This window comes from Thunnus albacares, chromosome 9, assembly GCF_914725855.1.
Source record: "Thunnus albacares chromosome 9, fThuAlb1.1, whole genome shotgun sequence".
Lineage (NCBI taxonomy): Eukaryota > Metazoa > Chordata > Actinopteri > Scombriformes > Scombridae > Thunnus > Thunnus albacares.
In genome coordinates, this window is record NC_058114.1 from 18,539,275 (window position 1) to 18,561,929 (window position 22,655).

General features: G+C 40.1%; 2 protein-coding genes and 1 long non-coding RNA gene across 8 annotated transcripts; 2 read left to right on the top strand and 1 right to left on the bottom strand.

Moving 5' to 3' along the window:
* Positions 1-37: 37 nt before the first annotated feature.
* Positions 38-7,740, top strand: hnrnpm (heterogeneous nuclear ribonucleoprotein M). 5 transcript variants are annotated; one of them, XM_044360568.1, is made up of 16 exons: positions 40-273; positions 1,223-1,404; positions 3,051-3,103; positions 3,803-3,810; positions 3,923-4,016; positions 4,100-4,348; positions 4,542-4,695; positions 4,814-4,863; positions 4,959-5,016; positions 5,531-5,647; positions 5,735-5,782; positions 6,008-6,076; positions 6,181-6,282; positions 6,411-6,997; positions 7,104-7,155; positions 7,264-7,740. In XM_044360568.1, exons 1-16 carry the CDS (start codon positions 194-196, stop codon positions 7,425-7,427), a joined length of 2,067 nt encoding a protein of 688 aa, XP_044216503.1. In that variant the 5' UTR covers positions 40-193; the 3' UTR covers positions 7,428-7,740. The 5 variants fall into 5 exon arrangements, with proteins under 5 accessions (XP_044216507.1, XP_044216505.1, XP_044216503.1 ...); XM_044360570.1 differs by lacking the exon at positions 6,181-6,282 and having other exon boundaries at positions 39-273; XM_044360569.1 differs by lacking the exon at positions 5,735-5,782.
* LOC122988335 lies at positions 1,618-17,771 on the bottom strand. Its single transcript, XR_006404772.1, has 3 exons — positions 17,673-17,771; positions 14,109-14,110; positions 1,618-1,629 (listed from the first exon to the last, which is right to left on the bottom strand). It is a non-coding gene; the product is annotated as an uncharacterized LOC122988335 (long non-coding RNA).
* Positions 8,354-16,773, top strand: timm44 (translocase of inner mitochondrial membrane 44 homolog (yeast)). 2 transcript variants are annotated; one of them, XM_044360577.1, is made up of 13 exons: positions 8,354-8,461; positions 8,957-9,061; positions 10,560-10,763; positions 10,872-10,952; positions 11,177-11,326; positions 11,496-11,632; positions 12,102-12,187; positions 13,332-13,424; positions 13,544-13,668; positions 13,962-14,012; positions 14,215-14,304; positions 14,988-15,098; positions 15,957-16,773. In XM_044360577.1, exons 1-13 carry the CDS (start codon positions 8,432-8,434, stop codon positions 16,074-16,076), a joined length of 1,383 nt encoding a protein of 460 aa, XP_044216512.1. In that variant the 5' UTR covers positions 8,354-8,431; the 3' UTR covers positions 16,077-16,773. The 2 variants fall into 2 exon arrangements, with proteins under 2 accessions (XP_044216512.1, XP_044216513.1); XM_044360578.1 differs by lacking the exon at positions 8,354-8,461 and adding an exon at positions 8,574-8,714.
* Positions 17,772-22,655: the final 4,884 nt, after the last annotated feature.

The following is a 22,655-nucleotide window of genomic DNA, read 5'->3' on the forward strand; positions in this document are numbered from 1 at the left end:
AGTCACACATCACATCCGCCTTAGCAGATTGCTCTCTCCGCCATTTTTACCCACTGGTGTCGCACTACTAATCAGTGTGCAGACATTACAGACAGCAGTAAGTTGTTGGTTTTAAGTACATTTTGAAGGCGCTCAAGTCTTTATTATCTACGGAGAGAAATTTCATTGGGCAAGACAATAACCGTGTCAGAAGATGTCCAACGAGCAGGCCGAAAACACCTCCGAGAAAGCAGGCACGCAGCCACCGCCGCCGCCGCAGCAGCAGCAGCAGCAGTAAGTCCATTCATCCAGGTTCCTTTGTTAGCGCTTACCAGCTAATGTTAGTTAGCTTGTTAGCCGTGATGGTCCTGATTCACAGGAATGTCGCACCAGATGGTAAACCGTCCAATAGTTCTAACTATCCTTGTAAGGCGTATATTAACGACATTAATGTTATATATGTGTATGTGTGCGTGTGCATATATATACATATATTAGTAATTGCATTGTATACGCGGGAATATGCGTTCACCCACTGTTAGGTGGCGTGTCTTGGGGCCCGACTACTTACCGGATAGGTTAATCGCAGTCATTTTACGTAACAAAGCAGTGTAACGTTAGCGGTTCACTTAGCTACCTGATAATTTTAAATAACTAACTGACCTATGTTTTCTCTTCGTTTGCAAAATTATTATAGACAGTAAACTAAACAATGCAGTTATTACTTAACATTAGGCCCACTGTGTCCAGGAGAGCGGCCTTGCCATGCGGCTTTAGTGCGATTGTCTCGCCTGCAAGCTGTTTCCGCTATTTTTTAAACTGTCTTTTTTAATCATATCGTAATGGTTTTAGAAGCATCACTAAGTTGTGATTTTAAATTTAACATTTAAGAGGTTTCTAGCATGATCAGGTTCAACTGAACCATTCACGCTTCTATTGGTATTAAGTTACAGCAGTGGCCTCATTCAGGTCTCTCTTAAATAGGTAGACAAGTGATTAACAACGGCAGCCTGTAATGTTTTAATGTGAATTCAGTAGTTATATGTACTAGCAAATGTGGAATTTCACTCACATCTTTTAAGGGTTATCAGTAACTTTACCTGTATCTTAGCTTTAGAATAGACTTTCAGAATCTAATCATGTAATCATTACTTGTGAAAGCATGTTGATATGCTTGAATGATGAGTTGTTTTCTAAAAAACAAAACAAGAAAACAAACTGATCAACTAATCTCTTCTCACAGGGAAGTGAATGGGAAAGCCAAGCATGATTCCATCTCCAGCAGAAAGGAGAGGCCCCAGAAGAGAGGTGGAGGCGGGCGCTATGAACCCTATGGCAATGTGAACAAAAGATACCGTGTTTTTGTCAGCAACATCCCATATGATGTGAAATGGCAAGCCCTCAAAGACCTGATGAAAGAAAAAGGTAAGGTGATGAGAGAGAGAGGTAAGGTGTCTATAGAAGAGGGACTCAGTCAGCTTTGGACAGGACAAAAAAAAGATGCAGCACCCAGGGTCATTTTGTTTGACCCTTGCAACTTTTAAAGGCTTTTGGGAATTTGTTCAGGGAGTTATTGTGCACAATGTTGCTTGAGATCTTGTATGGGAGATACATGGAAGTAAAGGTTTGGAACAGGTCCCTCTTATTTGTCTGGTCAACTAATGAGTTGCTGCAGAGTGCTGTGAACCTGGATGTTAGACTATATTTGAGATTACCAAAACCCTTTTGTGGTTTTTATTTTTGTGAAGTGGATGTTGTACATGGTTCAAAAATGTGAAAAATCCAATGGCTTGGCATCATGAGCGGCAAAATGAGGTGCTTTCCACCCCAAGAAACGCATGAAAGAATATACAGTACACTACTGTAGTGACATGATTTTGCCCATAAACAAGGAACATCTTGCTCTGTTGCAATATACAATTAAAGGTAAAACATGAGCTTTCATGATTTTCATTATAAAAATGTTGAAGGCGAGTGAAAACTAATTTGTGATGCAGCAACTTTGATTTTTTTTTTTTTCAGCAGAGGTTAGCCTTAAGTTCATTCTCCCATGTACAATACGGATTTTAATGCTGCTACTGTGAAAATAGTTGTTTAGCATGGGGATTTGAAAAGCTAGGTGTATCAGAATCAATGCACAAAATTGGTATTTGCTTTAAGGTAAAGCATGTGTTAAGAAGGGTACAATCCTCTTTTCAGAAGGAGTGCCTGGTACTCGTTTTATGACAACTGACTGTGGAGTTAAATTGCATTTTCTTTTTTAGGTGTGACCTTGACAAGCAAAAGTTTTCTCAGCAGATCTCCACTTTGTGCCAAACAGAGATGTGTGTTGGGATTTCTTTGGGGTACAGGTCTACAAAATGAAGCAACTTCTTATGCACTGTCCTTGTCTCTAGAGGTTTGGTCACTGATGTCCATTCGTTGAACAGATTCGTGATCTGGAAAGAAGGCGTGGCAGTGGTCGACGCTGAATCAAAATTTTGATATTGTGCGTCTCAGAAACGGGTCCACTTTTAAGAACATGTTTTTGTAGATAGAGAAGTTCCTGTCCCCCAATAACTTTACCGTAATTAAGGCTACGACTAGTTTCCTAGGTTTCCTCTAAGGCTCAGCTGATAGGCTTATGGATTGATGTATTATCCTGAGGTTTAAAATGGCAAAGTATGCACAGGTTTGCAATGAAATGGGCTGAGGCATTGAACGGGCTTTGCCGACTTGAAATCATTTGGTCAATTATCTTCAAGTAGAAGGTGGTTTTTACTGCATTATTTCCAAATGGAAAGGCTGATGGCCATTTAAACAGTTGTTGTCCTCAGTCTATTGCTTTTGGTGCTTCGGGAGAATTCCAACAAGGACAGGGTAAGAAGTCTTTATTTTTTTAAAAAGAGACAAGCTTGCTTTTTGTAGACCTGTACCATATTGTGCTGCTGCTGAGGTGCTGGGGGAAGGCTCAGGACTGGCAGTCTGAGCTCACTGTCACCGGCTGCCCTACTTGTTTCTGCTCTAAACCCCCATTGTTCTCTCGGCTTCTCTCCCCTTGGTGTGTGTCGTCTCTGGAATCTGATTTGTAGTGGGTGAGGTAACGTACGTGGAACACTTAATGGACGCAGAAGGCAAATCGAGGGTAAGTGCAAATACATACAAATAAAACATGAATAATCCTAGACAAACCTGTGTTTGTCAGCTTTGGTTTCTTTTTTTCATTGTTGGGGAATTGTTCAGATTCAGAAACCTGATGGAGTGTGTGAGATGGTGACATGCCGGAGGTGTGATCTATTTGGTGTCGCCTGTGGCACTGACTTGAGGTCATTCAAGGGTTGATGCTCTCATAACAGGACTTCAGTTTTCTGTGCAGCCAATCCTGTGGGATTGCAGTAGCTGACAATGTCCCTTTTGGTTGCTGGATTTGCTCCTTATGAACTAAAGGGGTGTAGCCTGCAAGAGGTTGTTTTAGGACTGTTAGATGGTTGTTAAATATAACACTTTGTGCAGGACGTCTCTACTGGAATAGTTACCTCCAATATCTAATCCTATTTCACTGTGGATTTTCTGCCTTTTGGATGTTGGAAAATATTAATAATCAGCACATTGCATTGTGTTAGTGATGTGAGATCTTAATATTGTAATTTTATTGGGAAGCACAGAGTTGTGGACAAGGCTTGTAAGCTTGTGATGAACTTTTTGATTGTGCATGAAATTCTAATTTTTATATATATATTTTTTTCTCTAATAAAATATCTTATTATAACCATGGCTTTTACTAATTTAAATTATCCTTCACTCCTTTTGGTCCGGCCTGTTCTGTTGTCTTCAATCAACAAAGGGTTGTGCGTAAGTAACTTTTGTCTTTTATCCATCCCAATAGTTTGCCAGTGCTTGTCAGAATTGGTTCTTACTAGAAATAGGAGTTTTGATTATTCTGACTAGAAATATGTTCTATCAGTGTTGTTGAGTTTAGGACTGAAGAGCTAATGAAGAAAGCAGTGGAGAAGGTCAACAAGCACAATCTCAATGGACGACCCCTGAAAGTGAAAGAGGTAGGCCCCCAAAAAATGACTAATTTTGCCCAACACACGAAATGTTAGTTGTGCAAAATCTAAGTTTTCTTGCTTTTTGATAGGATCCCGATGGTGTCATTGCTCAGAGGGAAATCAACAAGGGGCAAGGTGGTGGAGGCCCTCCAGGGGGCCATGGAGGAATGGGAGGTATGGGTGGAATGGATCGCATGAACATGGATAGGATGGGCCCTGGACCAAATGGCCCCATGGTCAATATCCCTCCCAGCCTGATGAGCAACCCCAACATCCCCAATGAGATCATCCATGGTCTGCAGGCTGGCAGGATTGGCAGCACTGTCTTTGTTGCTAATGTGAGACTTCCAGATATCCCCCATTGTTTTTATATTATTAAAAAACAAATAATCTATTGATATGGAAAGAAAAAGCTGCAAATGCATATGAATTTTTTTTATAAATCAACACACTAAATTGATGTCTGACTTGTCTTTGTAGCGTTGCTCATGATTTTAAAGTAACTTTCTCAAATTGTTCTTGTGCCTACAGCTTGACTACAAAGTTGGCTGGAAGAAGCTGAAAGAAGTGTTCAGCATGGCAGGCATGGTGGTGAGGGCTGACATTCTTGAGGACAAGGACGGAAAGAGCAGAGGCATGGGCACAGTAACATTCGATATGCCCCTTGAAGCAGTCCAAGCTGTCTGTATCCTTATGAAAAAATGTTGGTTTGGAATACTTCCACGCATAAAATGTTGTTTTAGTATAATTGCATTTTTTTTTTTCAAGATGTCTGTGGTACACTTTCCTTAACGGCTTCACAGCCATGTTCAATGGGCAGCTGTTGTTCAACAGGGTCATGCATGTCAAACTGGTAAGTTGCCTAAACCTCACTGTATATGTCCCCTCAGAACATAACATGTTATGGTTTTGGGCAGAGTCTGAATGCCTTTTATGTGCCCTTTTCAGGATGAGAAATCCTTGCCAAAAGATTTTGGACCACCTGACAGAGCTGCTGCTCTTCCTCGTAAGTATAAACCTTCATCAGTGTAAACACATCCAAACATAGATAAATCGACTAAAATGGCAGAAGTGTACTTTGTATTTAAGATCATATAGATGACTTTAATGGGGCCTAGGTCATTATTCACAGCCACATACAGTGGTGCTTGAAAGTTTGTGATGGGCTCACATACTGTCTCAATTATGTAAGAATGGATCATTTTTCTCAAATAAATAAGTAATGTTTTTGTTTAATTGGGTCCCTTTTTTATTTTGTTTTAGGACTAGGTGTGAAAATCATGTTTTACGTCTAACTTTTATTAATTTATGCAAGAATACAGAAAATTCTAAAGGGTTCACAAATTTTCAAGCAGCACTGTACTTTGCTTACTGTACAACCACATTATCCTATGCCAGTTGAACAGTTTGTCAGGAGTCACAAGGGCCTCTCTGATTTCCAAATTGAACATATTTCTATGGACACAAGACATTTCCTATGTACACAACATTTTAATATTGAACCCTATTTCTCTGCCCAGGTGGCCTGAGCGGTGTTGGTTTGGGCTTAGGGCCCGGTGGCCAGCCTATTGATGCTGGCCAACTCAACAGAGGTGGTGGAGGTGCAGGTGGTGGAATGGGCAACATGGGCCCCGGAGGTAACTAGCTCCAGTGGTTTTTGTTATTTTCCTCCTTAACACAAGATGCCAATGAAATCAGTGGCTGACTTCTCTTCTCACTTGTAGGAATGGATGGAATGGGCTTTGGAAATATGGGAGGCCGTATGGGAGGAGGTATATATCAGAATTTGTCAAGTGACTGTGGGCATACATTTACCTCAACTGTTGTAGTAAAACTCAACACTTAATAAAGTTAGATCTTTTATATAGCATATCCATCCCCTTTCTGAGTTGACAAAATCACATTTAACTGAGATTAATTGAAACAGCACTTTTTGATACTCATTAAAGGATCAGATTTCCATGTTGTCTCTAAGACTTTCTTCTCCTTTGTTCTAGGAATGGACAACTTTGGAGGAATGAACAACATGGATCGCTATGGTTCTTCAGGGATGGGCAGAATGAACGGTAAGGAGACGTTTTGAGGCATGTTAAGCATTCCAAAGCAAGCGTGGAGCACTCACGTTTGTTTAGCTGGATGTTTCTAATGGTTTCATCTCTTGCATTGTCAGAGATGGACCGTGGGATTGGTGGTGCTTTTGACAGGGAGTTTGGTCGAAATGAAATGGGCATGTCTCGCAATAATTTTGGAGACTCGTTTGAAAGAGGAATGGGTTAGTATTCTCAGGATTTTGTCTGCAATCCCTCTCCCCCAACTCCCTTGAGCTGTAATGAGTATCACATCTTATCAGACTGTTGGCGTGACCTTCTCCCCCCCCCTTTTTTTTCCCCCCTCAAATAGGAAACTCCCTGGGCATGGACCGCATGAGTTCTGGAATGGATCGTCTAGGAGCAAGCATGGATCGCATGGCAGGGATGGACCGGATGGGAATGGACAGGATGGACCGCGTGTCTGATCTGGACAGGCTGGGTTCTGGGTTTGACCGGATGGGCTCAGGGATGGACCGGCTGGGGCCCAGTATGGACAGGCTTGGACCCGGCCTGGACCGTATGAGCTCCAGCATGGACCGCCTAGGCCCAGCTGGGTTTGACCGCTTGGGCCAGTCTGGTTTGGACCGCATGGGTGCTGGTCTGGACTTTAGCTCCCCAATGGGTATGGATCGCATGGGCAACACCGGGCTTGACAGAATGGCCAGCAGCTTTGACCGCATGGGCTCCGCTGGAGGTCTCGATCGCTTCCCGTCCGGTGGCCTCGACCGCATGAGCTCTGGAATGGACCGGATGGGATCCGGAGGTGTTGGTCAGTTTGATCGTTCTGCAGACTTGGATCGTGGATTTGGTGGCAATTCCTTTGGAGGAGCTGGAGCTGGAGGGCCCGGAACCGGAGGAGGCAATGTCAGGAAGGGATGCCAGATCTTTGTCAGAAATGTAAGTGTTTCATGTACAGTGTAGTTGGGCTTAATTTGTTTGATCAGCATCTACTCATACAGTATGATTTCAATACATTTTTTTTAAATGGATTTTTGTCTTTCAGCTGCCCTTTGACTTCACCTGGAAGATGCTGAAGGATACCTTCAATACATGTGGTAAGAGTCATCATGATAACCATAGTCTGTAATATAAATCAGAAGTGACTTGTGGCTGTTTGTTTTAAAGATGACTTTTCTAACATATGCACTTATGTCGTTCCATAGGCATGGTTCAGTATGCCGATATTAAGATGGAGAACGGCAAGTCCAAAGGCTGTGGTGTGGTTCGCTTCGACAACCCTGAAACTGCTGAGCGCGCCTGCCGGACCATGAATGGCTATCGGCTGAATGGAAGAGAGATTGATGTTAGGATTGATAGGAATGCATAAGTTATTTGTTTGTGTTGCATTTGATATTTCATTTAGTCCCTGATCCAAATTTCCCTTCAAACATATTGATATTCTATTCACATTTCACATGGTTTGTTAGATATTTGTAACAGTGAAAACGTTGTTTTTAGTTAGTAATTTGTAACAGTGAAAGTGTTTTAGTTCTTGCTAAAATTTTACTTTTTTTCTTTTTTCTTTATTTTTTTAGAGACCAAATTTTAATTTTTTTTTTTTTTTTTTTTTTTCTGTCTTGCTTCACCTGTCATTGCCTTTGTTCTATAAGGTTTTGATAAATAAACCTCAATAACAAATCTCTTGTTGGTTGTTTGTGTGTTATTGCATTGCATGTCAATATAGTGGACTGTTCAGTGAGTGGTGGAGATCAACTTAGATTTGACAATCATAAGTAATACACATAGTAATACACATAATACTGCCTCACTTGAAGATTATCACATACACTCTCAAACTGAGGATTAAATCACACAATAAAGCCCACTGGTTTATTTACATTGTGGTCCTCTGAAGGGGGGTGTAGGGTTAGGGTGGCGTAAATTAATTTGTGCAAGGTCCCTATTCTGAGAGACCATTTGAGCTATTTCTTCATCTTAAAATTTCTCAGCTTCAATGAGTCAGCAATACTGGAAGTTTATTCCATATATAAAAAGCTATTTTTGTCCATTTAACTCTTGAATCTAAAAATAAAATTTGTTGAGCTGCCTCTTGATGCATAGTTAAGATTTGTCTCTGAAGCAACTAAAGTAAACTTAAGCTTTCTTGTGACTTATGCACTTACAGTTAATTAGGGTTTCATAAAATTTGATGTCGACCCATTTACTTTATCAGTGCAGCGAGGCACACTTATGAACAACATGTGATAAATGTACAAAAGTAGAACTTTGGGTAAATTATGCTATTCTGATGGTCACATTGGGTGCGCAGGACCCTCCCACGTGCACACGGAAGGTCACCACCGGAAGAAGGTCACAGGCACTACATTCAAGATGGCTACCCCGTTGTGTCAGTGTTACCAGGTGAGTTCTCTGGACGTTTTTTGTTAAATATCAACATTTAAACACCACTGAATAATAAGTGGGAAAATTTAAACGGTGTTTTTGAACTGCATGGTCTACTACTAATGACAAATGCAGGACCTCTTTCTGACCACGCTGCTTACGCAGCTTTGGCTAGCTAAGTTAAAGCTAGCTCTCTAAGTAAGATATGGAGCTGGTGTTTGGACTATGAAGCGCAGGACGAAATCTTTTCCCAAGTAAAATGACAACTTGGGTAGCTACGTGTTTTGACTTTTTACTATGCCTTATAATGAAAGACGTTTGAATATCGATCTTAACGCAATCACTTACTTGCAAATACTCTTCCAACACCAATGACATGTTATTCTCTCTGCAACGATACGTCTTCCTTAAGTAGTTATTTCTCAGTGAAATGCTCAAGTGTCAACTTTTCAGTTGTTTCTAGCATATTCCCTGAGTGCTTATTAAATTTTGAGTTTGTGTTTCTGTCTCCAGAAATGTGTAAGAAGAGGCTTGGTGGCATTGCCTTCCTCCTACCTGCTGCTGCACAACAGACCAAATGTCTACAGGATATGGGGGTTCCTCACAAGCTCTTCACAGGTATGAACATTTGACACAAGCTGCGTTACTGCCATATCTTTCTCTCTCTCTGGATATTCTGAAGCTGTTCTTTGGAGGCTAGTTGTCAGTATCAGCCTTCCTCTGTGGGGAAGTTTCCTCATGTTATTTAGTGCTGCAACTAACGATTATTTTAAGTATCAATTAATCTGTCAATTAAGATCTTGATTAGTTGTTTGGTCCATTAAATGATCACCTTTTCCCAAAGGCCAAAGATATTCAGTTTGATGTCATAGAAGACTACAGAAACCAGAAAATATTCACATTTGAGAATTTATAATCGGAGAATTTTTACCATTTAAGATTAAATGATCATCAAAATAGTTGGCGATTAATCTAATAGTTGGCAACTAATCGATTATTCAACTAATTGTTGCAGCTCTACGTTCACTTGCTTGAAAAAGAGAGAGTTAAAGTTATGAAAAAAGTAAATTTGATTTCTAAAAATAAAATTTAATTTGGTCAATCACACAAGAAGTTTCATCTCTGGCATCGTGTGTGCATGCATGTGTTTGTGTGTGCATGCAGGTGTGCAGTGAGAAATAAAGCATGAGAAAGCCCCAGCCTATATACTGCTATACAGCTGGGGAATAGGAGATGTGTGTCTGTGTCTATGTGTGTATGTGTGTGTGTGTGTGTGTGTGTGTGTGTGTGTGTGTGTGTGTGTGTGTGTGTGTCTGTCATAGGCTACTTTCAGGGACAAATTTAGACTAAAGACCAGTTAATTGGGGACATAGCTGTTGTCCCCAATTGGGGAAAAAGCAGATTTTTGGGTCAGTGTTCAAGGTTATGGTTAGGGTAAGCCTTAGGGTGGGTGTCTGTGTACGTGTGGTGAGTTGTGAGAAATAAAATGCGAGAAAGCTGAAACCTATATACTGCTATACAGCTGGAGGACAGGAGGTGTGTGTGTGTGTGTGTGTGTGTGTGTGTGTGTGTGTGTGAGAGAGTGAGAGAGAGTGAGAGTGAGAAAGAGAGTGGAGGGGTGTGCGTGGGATCATATTTGCTGCGTGCCACTCTACCATTGAATTCAAGTCAATATGCTTTCTTGGCATGAAACATAATTTTAATATTATTACACAATATTATTATAATATTTTTTATAGGATTTCATTACTGTTATTTTTGTTTTGTTGTAATGTTTGTTATTCATGATGATTTGGCAATATTTACTGTATATTTCTCTGCATAAACAACCCATAATTACTACTATGTCAAATTTGACCCATGCAGATATAACTTTTTTATTTTTTATAGGCATTTTAAAAAAAAAAAGAAAAATTATCAAAATGTGTTTTATTGTATTCAGTAGGCCATTGTAGAGGATGTAATGAAGCTGTGTTTTGATCAGAAAAAATTAAAAGTATGTTTCACACATCTGAACTTGAAAATGGGTCAAATCTGACCCTAACACAATAGGAGAGTTGGTTGCTTGGTTGCTCTAAATCCATATTGTGTGGTGTTTCTGTTTCATACCAACAAGGTGCCTCAGGCAGCCCTTCTGCAGGTGAGGTATTTATCAGGGGAGAGAGGCGGTGGCAGAAAAGGTTTCCTGGGGGAGTTTCTGGACAACTTGAAGACGGAGCTAAACAAGAACAAGGAAATGAAAGAAAACATCAAGAAGTTCCGAGAAGAGGCCAAAAAACTTGAGGAGTCAGAGGCATTGAAACAAGCTAGAAGAAAATATGTTAGTATTTGGCCACACTCACAGGATTTGTGACTATCAATGTCATAAAAAATGGTAAATGGATGTGATGCGTTTTTAAATCTAATAACCCTTCTGTCTCTTTCCAAGAAAACAATTGAGTCTGAAACAGTGAAGACCTCCGAGGTTCTCAAGAAGAAGTTAGGGAACCTTTCAGAGACGGTTAAAGAGGTAAATGTGATTGGTACCTCATTCAGATGCAGCCTTTCTTTTGATTGTCATATGATAGATATGCCGTTAAAGTTGGTGCATCCACCCTTACGAAGTGTATTTGTGTGTGTGTGTGTGTGTGTGTGTGTGTGTGTGTGTGTGTGTGTGTGTGTGTGTGTGTGTGTGTGTGTGTGTGTGTGTGTGTGTGTGTGTGTGTGTGTGTGTGTGTGTGTGTGTGTGAACAGGGGCTAGAGGAGGTCACTCGTACAGAAATTGGGAAGAAAATCAAGGAGGGAATGGAGGAGGCAGCCAGAACAGCTAAGACCTCAGCAGAGAGCGTTTCAAAGAGTGGAGAGAAGTTTGGGAAGACTGGTGCGTTCAGAGCAATATCACAGGTATGGAGTCACTGCAATCACTATTTTTGAAATACATTTCTGTATTCAAAAATTTAAGCTGCAGTCTTTTGTTTCTTCTAAATAAAGTAAGGAGTCCTGAAAGTGATGTATCTGAACACTAGAATTTATTTGTTAATTTCTTGTCTCTTACCTGTTTGTCTGTTTTCAGGGCATGGAGAGTGTAAAGAAAGAGATAGATGACCTGGGCCACACTGGCCCATACAGACCTCCTGCCAGACTCAGGAAGAGGAGTGAGTTCTCCTCCAAGGGGGCAGTGGATGACAACAAGGTCTTCGAAGCCAATGAGTACGTGAGTGCCCACTGATTTGCCCTGATACAGAGAGGGGCACGCTTCTCAGGTTCAGAGATAGCTAGCACCTCTCATATTTCCTCATACAGTCTAATCAATATACTTAAACATACAGTAAATGAAAATCACAGCTGAAAAACTGTGAGAGCTGTCATCAGGTAGCAGACACTGGCTTAAACCATTTGAAGTTTTTAACACAGTGTTATTTCGGGACCAGGAAGCAGGAAATGTGTTATTGTCTCCCACCCAACACATCACAGTTTGCAGAGAGAAGTTGTTAGACTGTTGTCTAATGTTAACCCTTGCTGACTGGTCATCCTGTGTTTTGGAATAAGAGTAGGTTCTGTCTGTTCTTTCAGGATTAATATTGTTAAATATGATGATCAGCTTGAGTGCTGCATGTCAACAGTGACACCCTGTTTCCTTCAGCCTTCTGTTTGAAGCTGTACTTTGTGTGTTCTTCAGGGAAGCTATGGGTATGGTGCTCCACAAGGACTCAAAGTGGTACCAGCAGTGGAAAGACTTCAAAGACAACAATGTGGTCTTCAACAGTAAGGACCAGCTGACCTCTCTGTCTTTCTGTCTATCTGCGTCCATGGCTGTTCCCACATATTATCCACCTATTATGATATGCAGGAACCATTTTAAGTTTCACTTACAGATACTTGTTTATTTTGCTACTGCAGTGATCCAGCCATAAACTTAGATAACCAGCAGTTTTCCAGAGCATATAAGTAATATGAAGTCCAAGATAACTAGTAAATATCAAAAAAAGTGGGAAAAAAGTCATAAATAGAAAGGGGAAACTTTCAATTTATTAGCTGAGTGGTGAATAAGTTAAACACCATGATGGGCCAAATAAACTGGCAGGAACCCATCTTATTTAGGGTGTCCTGGGATGCTGGTATTGATGAGGGTTTTACACAGTTTTGGTGAGATAAATTAAGCTATAACGAAGTGACTATACTGGTAAGATAAATTTGCGCCTAGTCCTGGATGGAGAACACCTTGGGTTGTTGGGTTGAAGAGGAGAGTCTGTAAAATCGAGGCTCTAGAAATTTACATTTCTGTGCTGATTTTGTTGATATTATGCACATTATTTAGGGAAATGATGTTAATGATTAATAATGTTTGGACAGGTTAAAAAAAAAGAACTGACTTTATAGTTAAGACATTATGCAAAATCAGCTGTGCAAAGTTTGACGATAATTGTGGCATAATCAGCACTTACTCTACACATAATATGAAGGTTGGGCAAGAGGACCAATACATTGGCTATTAGTTAAATTTGTATTAGATATTAACTATTCTATTAGTGTTAGCTAAAGAAGTTTGTATGTATTAGTGTTTTTGTGTGAGTGGACTGAAGAGATGTGAGTGTGTGTTAACATTTATTTATAAGAACATACATCTGAAATATACTGCACCATGATTCATCCAGCAGCGATGCACAGCAGCCTGAGCCTCAGTTTTTAGGCTTTTCATGTTGTCTAACCAGCAGGCCCTGTGGGAATTCATACTCTTGACAGGAAAAATGATGTCTCACCTCTGTATATGTACTCACTGTGAGTTTGTAAGGACAGGGCTTATGTGAGAGAATTATTATTTTTATCTCAACCTCAGTGGGTCTGTAGAGGATATGGAGGCTTCAGGTTTCAACCTAAAATCTGACTCTAATTCTCATGTTTGTTGCAGGGTTCTTTGAAATGAAGATGAAGTACGATGAGAGTGACAACGCTTTCATCAGAGCGTCTCGCGCCGTCACTGATAAGATGACTGACCTCATAGGTGAGTTAGCTCTGCGTTACTCATACTGAGAGGTCAAGCCACAACAGAGAAGATACAAGAACCCTGTTGTCACTGTGTGCTTTTCTTTATATATGTGTTTCCTGTCCACATGTATTTAGGTGGACTGTTTTCTAAGACTGAGATGTCCGAGGTACTAACAGAGATTTTGAAGGTGGACCCATCCTTTGACAAAGACTCTTTTCTCAAGCAGTGTGAGCGAGATATCATCCCCAATATACTAGAGGTATGTTTAAATGCAAACAACGCTGATACCAGCCTCTGTGTATTAGTTTGATCATTTAGTCCATTTGAGAGAGGAACAGATGAAGTATAGACAGAGCATGTTCCTGTCAAGAAAGATTTTATTTTTATAACACTGTTGAAATAAAATCTCTACAAATGTACTGTATCTAAATACATACGTATAAGTACATATATATGTTATGTTAATAGTGTATGTTAGTAGGTCTTGAATTTACCCTTTTAAGTGTATCCAAGAAGTTTTTGTAAGTTGGTGTTTGTTCTGTATCCATGCAGGCTATGATCAGAGGGGAGCTGGAAGTACTCAAGGACTGGTGTTATGAAGCGGTATGACCTTCTTCACTCAGACACTCTGCACTTTGAATGTGGAAATACAGATACCATAGACTTGTTTTGATATTGACGTGCAGACAATAGTTAGACTGCTCACATAGCGCTGTAGTACCTTGATTAATATTAATGCATATATTGCCTTCCTCATTAAATGTTTGGTCACAATATTATATTCTTCTCCATTTTGGGTGTGTAGACATACAGCCAGCTGGCACACCCAATTCAACAAGCCAAGGCCATGGGACTTCAGTTCCACTCTAAGATCTTGGACATTGACAATATTGATGTAAGTACTTTGGACTACACTACGCAAGATTAATATTCAAGCCGTGCATGTTGCCGCCCCTAAGTTTTTGTTAAAATCCCATTAGTGCACTAAGTTAAGTTGGCTGGCTTTTAGCCTCATGCCAATAGCTTGTAATCTAAATTACACTAACTGGTTGCAATAATTTTCACAAACCAAATTTATTAAAATAAGTTGTCATGAACAACTGAATTTTGTTTAAAAATTAAATCACAAATCAATGGATTTTACTTGTTTTAGACCCTTGCTTTTTTCCCCACATGTGAATACATCAATACTAACAGGCAGCCAGTTAGGAGCCTTTTTTAATACATTGCAATTGTTTTGCTTTGATTTGAAGTGCTTGTGGTCAGAGTGTGTATGGTAATCTGATGTGACAAACTTTGCAAATATGCCAAATCAAAAGTCTGTATACAACCAAGGCATGCTAATGTCAGCGCTGTCAAATTTCATGACAAAATTACAGGCAAATGTCACTGGTGATCATACATTTTAAACTTTCTGTAGTCCTTGTTATTCCTTGCCGTATTTTTGTCTGTATTAACTATAACCTGTTTAATTTTTAAATATACTCTTGAGCCATGACAAGGTTCTATAATATTTGAATGCTATTTAAAAATCAGATTTGTTGGGTCAATAATGTATATATGTATCCTCTTCTCCAGCTGGCCATGGGGAAGATGATGGACCAGGGTCCCGTACTGATTATTACCTTCCAGGCTCAGTTAGTCATGGTAATCCGAAACACCAAAGGAGAGGTGGTGGAGGGTGATCCTGTAAGTTACACACATGTGAACAGATACACATTATACCGCCAAGAGAACCGGTCTTTCATTTCTTAGAATTTGTCAGATGATTTTACATAAAGAATGTCTTTGTGTGGCACCTTGTCGTAAACACAAATGTGGGAGAATGTCAGTGAGTCGATGGAGCCTCTATTGACTCTTATTATTTATATCCAGGGCCCTAAAAAAGGTTTATTAGTTGTAAATTAGCCATATTGTCCACTCAGGGAAACTCAGGGACAACTGTGATTGGTAAAGTGGTCAAGGTGTCCCCTCAGTACCATGCAATTGGCATCTGCCCCTGTGTTCAATGTGAAAAGACTGCCAGACGATTAATGGTTGATCTACTGTTCTTCACTGTTTTATCTGCTCTATCCTAACGTCTGGAGATCAAATGACAGACACTGCCCCTGTGGAGTAGTTTGTGTCTCCTATGCCTAGTTTCTCTCTGTTACTTCATTTCCCCCTTTCAAAGTTCCTTGGTTTTAGTTAAGACATTAACTGGGCACAGCTAACTCAAAAAGAATGTTAGCAGTCACTTTGTGTGGCTTATAGAAATCATTCTCACTAGTTCATTTCCTGTAAACTGTCTCAGAAAGTTAATTCTCAATTCAAGTATGAAAACAATAGAAAACAATACTGCCAAAGCATCAAAATACAATTTGTCCACATGTTTGGACAGTACAAAACTGATCAGGCTAACATAGCCACAACATACACGCTTATATTTAGTGTTCTTAGAATCATATTTTAAGTGTGTATTTCTCCTCCATTTTTTACATTGATTAAGAATGATTAAAAAGAATTGAACACTTATGAATAAGTGCATCTGTCTGTTTTCCTTGCTAGGAAAAAGTGCTCAGGATGATGTACGTGTGGGCGCTGTGTCGAGACCAGGAGGAGCTTAACCCATACGCTGCCTGGAGACTACTTGACATCTCCGCCTCTAGCACCGAACAGATCCTCTAAGACTCTTTGATACTCACAAAACACACTCACCCAGGGAGAGAACATACTGTACTCGTACAGGCCCTGGAGCCGGCCGGGAAGAAAGAGGGGGAGAGGAAAGCACACAGAGATGAGGCACAGACAAGTGGGGCATGGGCTCACTTCACTACAGATTGAAGAGCAGCCTAAATGCTAGGTGCCTCACTGTCTTTATTTATTTTTTTAATACACTTGCTTTTGGTTCAGTCACCACGGTCCTAAATTTTAGTTATTTTTGACCTTCCTCTGGTTCACACTAGGGGGCAGTAGACTACCAACAACTCATCCACTGTACTTTCTGCAAAGCCTGCATGGTTGTCCTTTTGTGAAATCTGTATGGTGCAGGACACCCATCGTTGGCATTAAGGGATGAATTAAGTTATTTAACGTAGGTCCAGCTCTTTTATCAAAAGAAACAAGAAGATATGTGGAAATCAAGGGAGTAGTTTTGCATCAATTTCTTTTGAATCACAGATTTTTCTGCCTCTTTCCTCTGTCAATCAGTCCCTCATACTCTCTTCCCCTCTGAGGTACTGTTATCTGGTCGTTGGTGGTGTTGTGGCCCATCAGTGCTCTCCTTGATCCTTGTTTGTATGATAATCACGAAATGTAATTGTAAAACTGTGAGAAAGTCTATATTTATTATGAAAAATAAAGATGACCCCTGTTTTTCACAATAGTAGGCATTTTTGAAAATACATTTCTATCAAATATTTTTTACTTCCAACCTGCAAATGGTTAAGCTTGCCCTTAGATCTTGAGGCTATCGTGATTTCTTCTAGGGCAGATCCTAATTATTTTTTTTAGATTAAATCCTCGACTAGGATTTAAGTGTTTGCTGTATTATTTCCTTTGGGGAAAAATGCTACTTCTGAGTGATTTTCTTACAGTGAAATGACCAGAGCAGAGCTAGAGCACTCATTTGCTTTGAGTGATTTTTAGCTGCCGATGCACAGCAAACCTGATTGTAGTGAGGTACACACAAAATTATTTGATGGACTTCGATCACTTTTTTAGTCTGGGGGATGCACAGAAACACAAAAATCTGTTTGTTTGTTTTTTTTCATTTTCTGTCTCCCAGACCTAATTGGATTTAAATTAGATTTAATTTAACCTCAGCGTGCCTTCAGCTTTTAGTCTAGACATCAACACTAACCCCTAACTCTGCCATCAAGCTGTTCTGTTCACTGTTTTCTGATGATGTATCCTTTGACCTTCAGTGTTTTGGAGGGTAATATCAGTCACCACTACATTTGTGCAATGTGCCATGTCGTTGCCCTACACACCAGGGCCATATGGCCTACAATCAACAACCAAAACCCCCTTGTGAAAGGTAACCATTTCACCAAATCTCACCAGTATGTCCAGGATGATAGAGATAGGGGTCACTTCTGCACACTGTCAGCATGTCTATATGTCTTTAAAGAAAGACCTCTCCAATGAATGTTTCCATTGACAAGTAATTTGGACACATAACACAGGGATAATTAGACCTAATTGCTACATTTCAAGCACAAGTTGATGTACAAGGCTATCTTTTGTAAAGATTTCTTTCATGTTTACTGTGTGTTAGCGAACCAGACAATAATTTATATAAAGTCAAAAAATGTAGATTGCAAACAAAGCTGCGTCTCATTGAGCCTTTTATTCTTGTCAAACCAACAGGGAATTCCATAGTAACGTTCTGTCTTTGCATTTTGCCATTTTCTGCTGTGTAAGATGTCATCACCCCAATTAAAATTTCTAAATTGCAATCAGCCTGATAACTGTATTTTTGAACACTTGTTTTGGTCTGTTTTAAAATGTTATGTCATTTCAAATCTTCAAAAATGGCACACAGGGCTTGATTCCCCTTGGAGAGTCTCTGCTTTTCACTCAGGCCATGTGCTTCACTTACAATGTGACTGAGATGATGTTGGGTACAGGGAGCAGATGAAAGAGTGCGGTCACACGACAGTAGTTCCCCGTCTGTGGCAGCAGTCAGACAGCTCAGTGCAGATGGGGGGATGCAGAGCAGCATGCAGTATTGCATGCATTTGGACTGGCCTGCTCTCATATGGCAGGATTGATTACAGTGGCCTTGGGTGAGAAGGTGGTGGGTGGCTTATAAGCAAGCCTGCATGTTATGTATGCCTGCATGTGTACTGGATGTCTATCTGTACATGTGGACCAACACCTCCACATCCACAAGGCTGTCCTGGATGATGGATCCTCTCTGTCGCTGAGCTCTGCTGAGGTTGCAGCTCCCCAATGTGGTGCTCATCGCTCAGGATGCAGCCCCACAACTCACAACACACTGCTCTCCACACACAGGTATTCAGAGCAGCCACCCTGGAGAATTCACTGCAGGAGACTGGTGAGCTGGGTCTTTTCAGAGACCTACTGACCAAGAGAAGATCTGACACACATGTGTCTGTGTGTACCACAGCTGTTCACACTGACTTGATTTTAGAGTCATTTACATACCTTCCAAGCATTATTATAATGAACTTGCAAATTCTTTAAATTTGCTCGCTGAAGATAATCCATCACAGTGACTAATCACCTTTAGTATTTGTTAAAGAGACAGTATTTTATTGCCTGGTAATACAGTCTTCACAGGTTGATTTTCATAACATGGTGTCTTGAACTGCAATTGTGAACTGATACCAATGGACGCCTAGCAGGTAGAAAATCAATTTATGAAGTTACAGGTTGGAAAATGGTTGGTAGTGATGTAAAGTTTGTTAATGAAATAAAAAGTGGAGTCTAACAAACTAGTATGGTCCTTTGAATTTCCACCCTCCTGAATAATTTCCAGATTTAAACCTAACTTTGACGTCCAGGCTCATTTTATCGCTAAACCTTCATACTGTAGTATGTGTAATTTTAAACGTTCTCTAACCTCAGCACTAAAAAGATCTAAAGCTTATCCCAGAAATAGCCAAAATGTAAAATGTTTTCAAAAGGACCCACAGAAATACTTTCTCTATGAAGGTTTTTCCCCATCTTACTGACTAAGGACCCACTCACACACTACACACAGAGCTGAAATGGGTAGCAAGGATACACACATGTAGTTAAGTAAAATTAACAGGGATATTTTTGCACAGACTCACACATACACGTCACTGTCTGAAGAGTAAAGAAGGTAACAGCCATGCAGCTGGTCAACCGGGAGGATGCATACACACACAGACATTGTGTACTGGGTCAAGTCCCAAGGAAGTAGGGCAGAAGTGTCACATAGACTCTCCCACTTGACAGGTGAGTGCTGGCACCCTGCCGTGGCCTGGGATCCAAGTTGGCGGCTGCAGCGGGACTAACAAGCTGAGTGACAGCAGCTCAAGGATAAAAAAAACTTGCTCAAAAAAGAAATCACATGTCATAAAACATGATAAATATGGAAGCAATTCACAAGCATTTAGCAAACATTACTGAAGAAGAAACTGTAAAAGAAACAATACAGCATGAGATCAAATGTCACTACTTATGGTTGAGGTCGTTTTATTCTGTGGCGGATATACTTAAATATTCATCTTTATATCACAAATGGAAATTCTCCAACACATGTCAAGTGTTTCTTGCCTGTCAGTCGTCCTTTTATTTAACATCCGCCCCATTTCCTTTCGTCCCTGTCATCTGTCTGATGCCCCATTAACTATGCTGTCCTTGAGCTCCCCTGGCACCCAGTCTCCTTAAGGATGATTTAACCAGCATCTTCCTTTTCTCTAGTCCTCTTTCCATCCTATTATCCATCTTAATAGATGTGCTGTTGAGGTAAAACTACACAGGTTTACCATACTGCATCATTTTTCTGCATCAGATTATATCAAATAGTAGAGGCAATATAATTCGAGCAAGAATACCTGTGTTCATGTTCTAGGTAGAGAAGAAAAGACAATTTTATGCATCAGATGTTTTCAGATAGGCTTAATGCAACATGACATTGTTCTTACTAGATCTGTAGTTGAGCACTGGCTGCTGAAACAACTCTAATTCTTCTAGAAAGAGCTTAGACGAAGGTCGCCAAAGTATGTCGGTGTGTTTGCATGTCTGTGTGTGTGCATGTATGGGTGCTCTATCTGACCCAGATTCACCGGTGCACTGGGGCACTGTGCCAACATGTCAATTCATGGGAACACACACTTATATTCATGCAGGCGGTCAGACAACAGTGTGGGGAAAGGTCAGCATGGTGTCCCGGTGAGAGATGGATTATTCAGGACAGTCGAGTGAGTCTCTCTCACTGGGTGACTGCGTAATAGAGTCTCTCAATGAGGGCCCGGAGGGTTTCATTACTGTAAAAACCTGACTGCTGTTTTCTTTGTGAGGCACATGTGTTTTTATTCCAAAGCTGTCTCTGTATTTCTTTGTTCATCTCTGTGTGTCTGTCGCCAAAAGCAGGAGCAACATCGCAGTGCCCAGGCAACCTGCTAACCACCAGAGGATTGCAGCACAGTTGTGCATGCTTGTGGGCTTCTAACACTATGATAGTCACATTTTCCATCCCTCAGAGTCCACAGTCTCCTCTGTTAAAGCATTTCAAAAATGTGAATAGTTTGATGCATGTAAACTACTTTTACCAGCCCTTTCATATTTATTTTTCACCTAAAAAGCAAAAAATATATATTTTGTAACTTATGTAGCCATGCAAATAATTTTGGTTTTACAGTATGTGCCACCTGAGATTTCTGCTTCCACCCCAATATGTTGGTGCTCAATGTAATTGTCGTTGTAGACAGTTTTCATTGCAACTGCTCCCTGCTGAAAGATATAGTTCCTATGAACTGTTAGCAGTGAGGTCTGTGGATTATTCGGGGCACTGATTCTATAAGAGTGTTTCTGTAGAATTTTTAAAATGTGATATATTATTTTTAATTCTGCCAGCCCCACACACAAAATGCCTATGACCTCCATTGTATAGGGATGGAGGCAGGTATCTCTGAGAGACAGATAAAACCAAAACCATCTGTGCAGCTATACAAAAGTTTGAAAAGGTGTTTTTCTCTAATTTGGGTGAAGCAACTCTAGTACCTGCTGAATCATCTACAGTATGCTGTCATTAAAAAATGTTATTATATTTTATGTTTCCCCCAAAATTGCAATTCCTTTGATTTTTAAAACATAATATGACAAAAAGGTGGATTAGTTTAGGTACCCTTGGCCAAGAACAGTTCAATAATAGATCTTTGAGGCTTTTGTTTGGGGATATTGCCACACATTAAAAATACATTTTTCTTTCAAAGGTTATCCTCTTCATCTTTTCATAAAGCTCCCCTTGTTATTGCAACTCTAACAGTGTTCAGGATCTAATATTGAGGAGCTTTGTGTCTTCCTATGAAAGTCAGCGGTCAATCTCATTTTTATATATCGCTCCAGTCCTGTAAGATCAGACAGTGATAGCAAATAGAGAGTGAGAGCCAACTTTGGACATGTGTTATGAAAAAATGACTCTACCTGTAATAAAAATGAGAGGGAAGGAGATAGGGAAATGTGGGCAATGCAAAAGAGAGACAGAAAGGGAGATGGAATAGAAGACCTGACAGGCATATAGACAGTATTTGTTTAGCATTGTAAATGAGAATTTATGGTGTAATAGGCTGTGAGAGTGCTCTGACCAGCCCCCTGCCTCTCCCAACCATGCATGTCCAGAGACAAGCAGGACGTGGTGGACGTGCTGGAACTCCTAGCCCCAACATTATAGCAGAAACGTGGGATGATCTGACTCTTACTGTAGGGCTGTGTCAGACATAGGTCTGTGTGTGTGCATGCATTGGTGCTGATAATACTTGCTCAGGCTGGATCACTCTCATCATAGACACAAACACCTCAGGTCAAGAAACAGACTCCTTTTACTCACATCTTCTCTTGAATTCCCTCGATGTACAATCCATTGTCCTTTCTGCCATCCTTTCTCTGTCTGTCTGTCACTTTCAGTTACATTTCAAATTTAATCAAAATAGGATTTATTTGGATGGCAAGTCAAACCGTAGCATTTGAAAAGCATTAAATGAAATGAACCAGATGAATAAATCTCCAAATCAGCAAATATAGCAAAATAATAATATATTTTCAATTTAATCCTCAATTTGCTTTTAAAATTCAAATTTGCTTTTTGGCAACAAACTGTAGAAAACAAATGGAGCTTAGCCACCGTTCAATAAGTAAAACTACTTCTTGGCTCTTATCCCCTCATATATTTTGCCAGTTCCCTTATTTAAAATGCAAGTCTTATGAGCTAATCACTGAATTAGCTGAATCTATATCATGCTGCCTGCTGCTTCTGAAGCTGATGCCAAAATCTGGCCATCATGACTCCATCTAGATAAAGAGTAATGGTTGAAGGTTATATTTTTGACAGATTATGGGGTTTATCACTAGGCACTGACCTCAGATGAAAACCTAATCTTCTATTTATTGACAAAGTATTGAAGGCTATCTTGCTAAAGCACTCAAAATCATCAAGAATACTGTATATCACTGTAAATATTCAGTGAAGGTTCGATTCAAATCAATTTAACTGTTCTGACATTCTTTGAATGTCATCCCTTTAGGTAGTTTTTCATGTAAGGTCTGCTA

Excerpts from the sequence above, each read along its gene's own strand:
- hnrnpm (XM_044360568.1), top strand. The coding sequence starts at position 194 with ATGTCCAACGAGCAGGCCGAAAACACCTCCGAGAAAGCAGGCACGCAG. Across the intron at positions 6,283-6,410 it reads CTCGTTTGAAAGAGGAATGG|GAAACTCCCTGGGCATGGAC; the intron begins GTTAGTATTCTC and ends CCCCTCAAATAG. Across the intron at positions 7,156-7,263 it reads GGATACCTTCAATACATGTG|GCATGGTTCAGTATGCCGAT; the intron begins GTAAGAGTCATC and ends GTCGTTCCATAG.
- timm44 (XM_044360577.1), top strand. The coding sequence starts at position 8,432 with ATGGCTACCCCGTTGTGTCAGTGTTACCAG. Across the intron at positions 9,062-10,559 it reads TCCTCACAAGCTCTTCACAG|GTGCCTCAGGCAGCCCTTCT; the intron begins GTATGAACATTT and ends CATACCAACAAG. Across the intron at positions 15,099-15,956 it reads AGGTGGTGGAGGGTGATCCT|GAAAAAGTGCTCAGGATGAT; the intron begins GTAAGTTACACA and ends TTTCCTTGCTAG.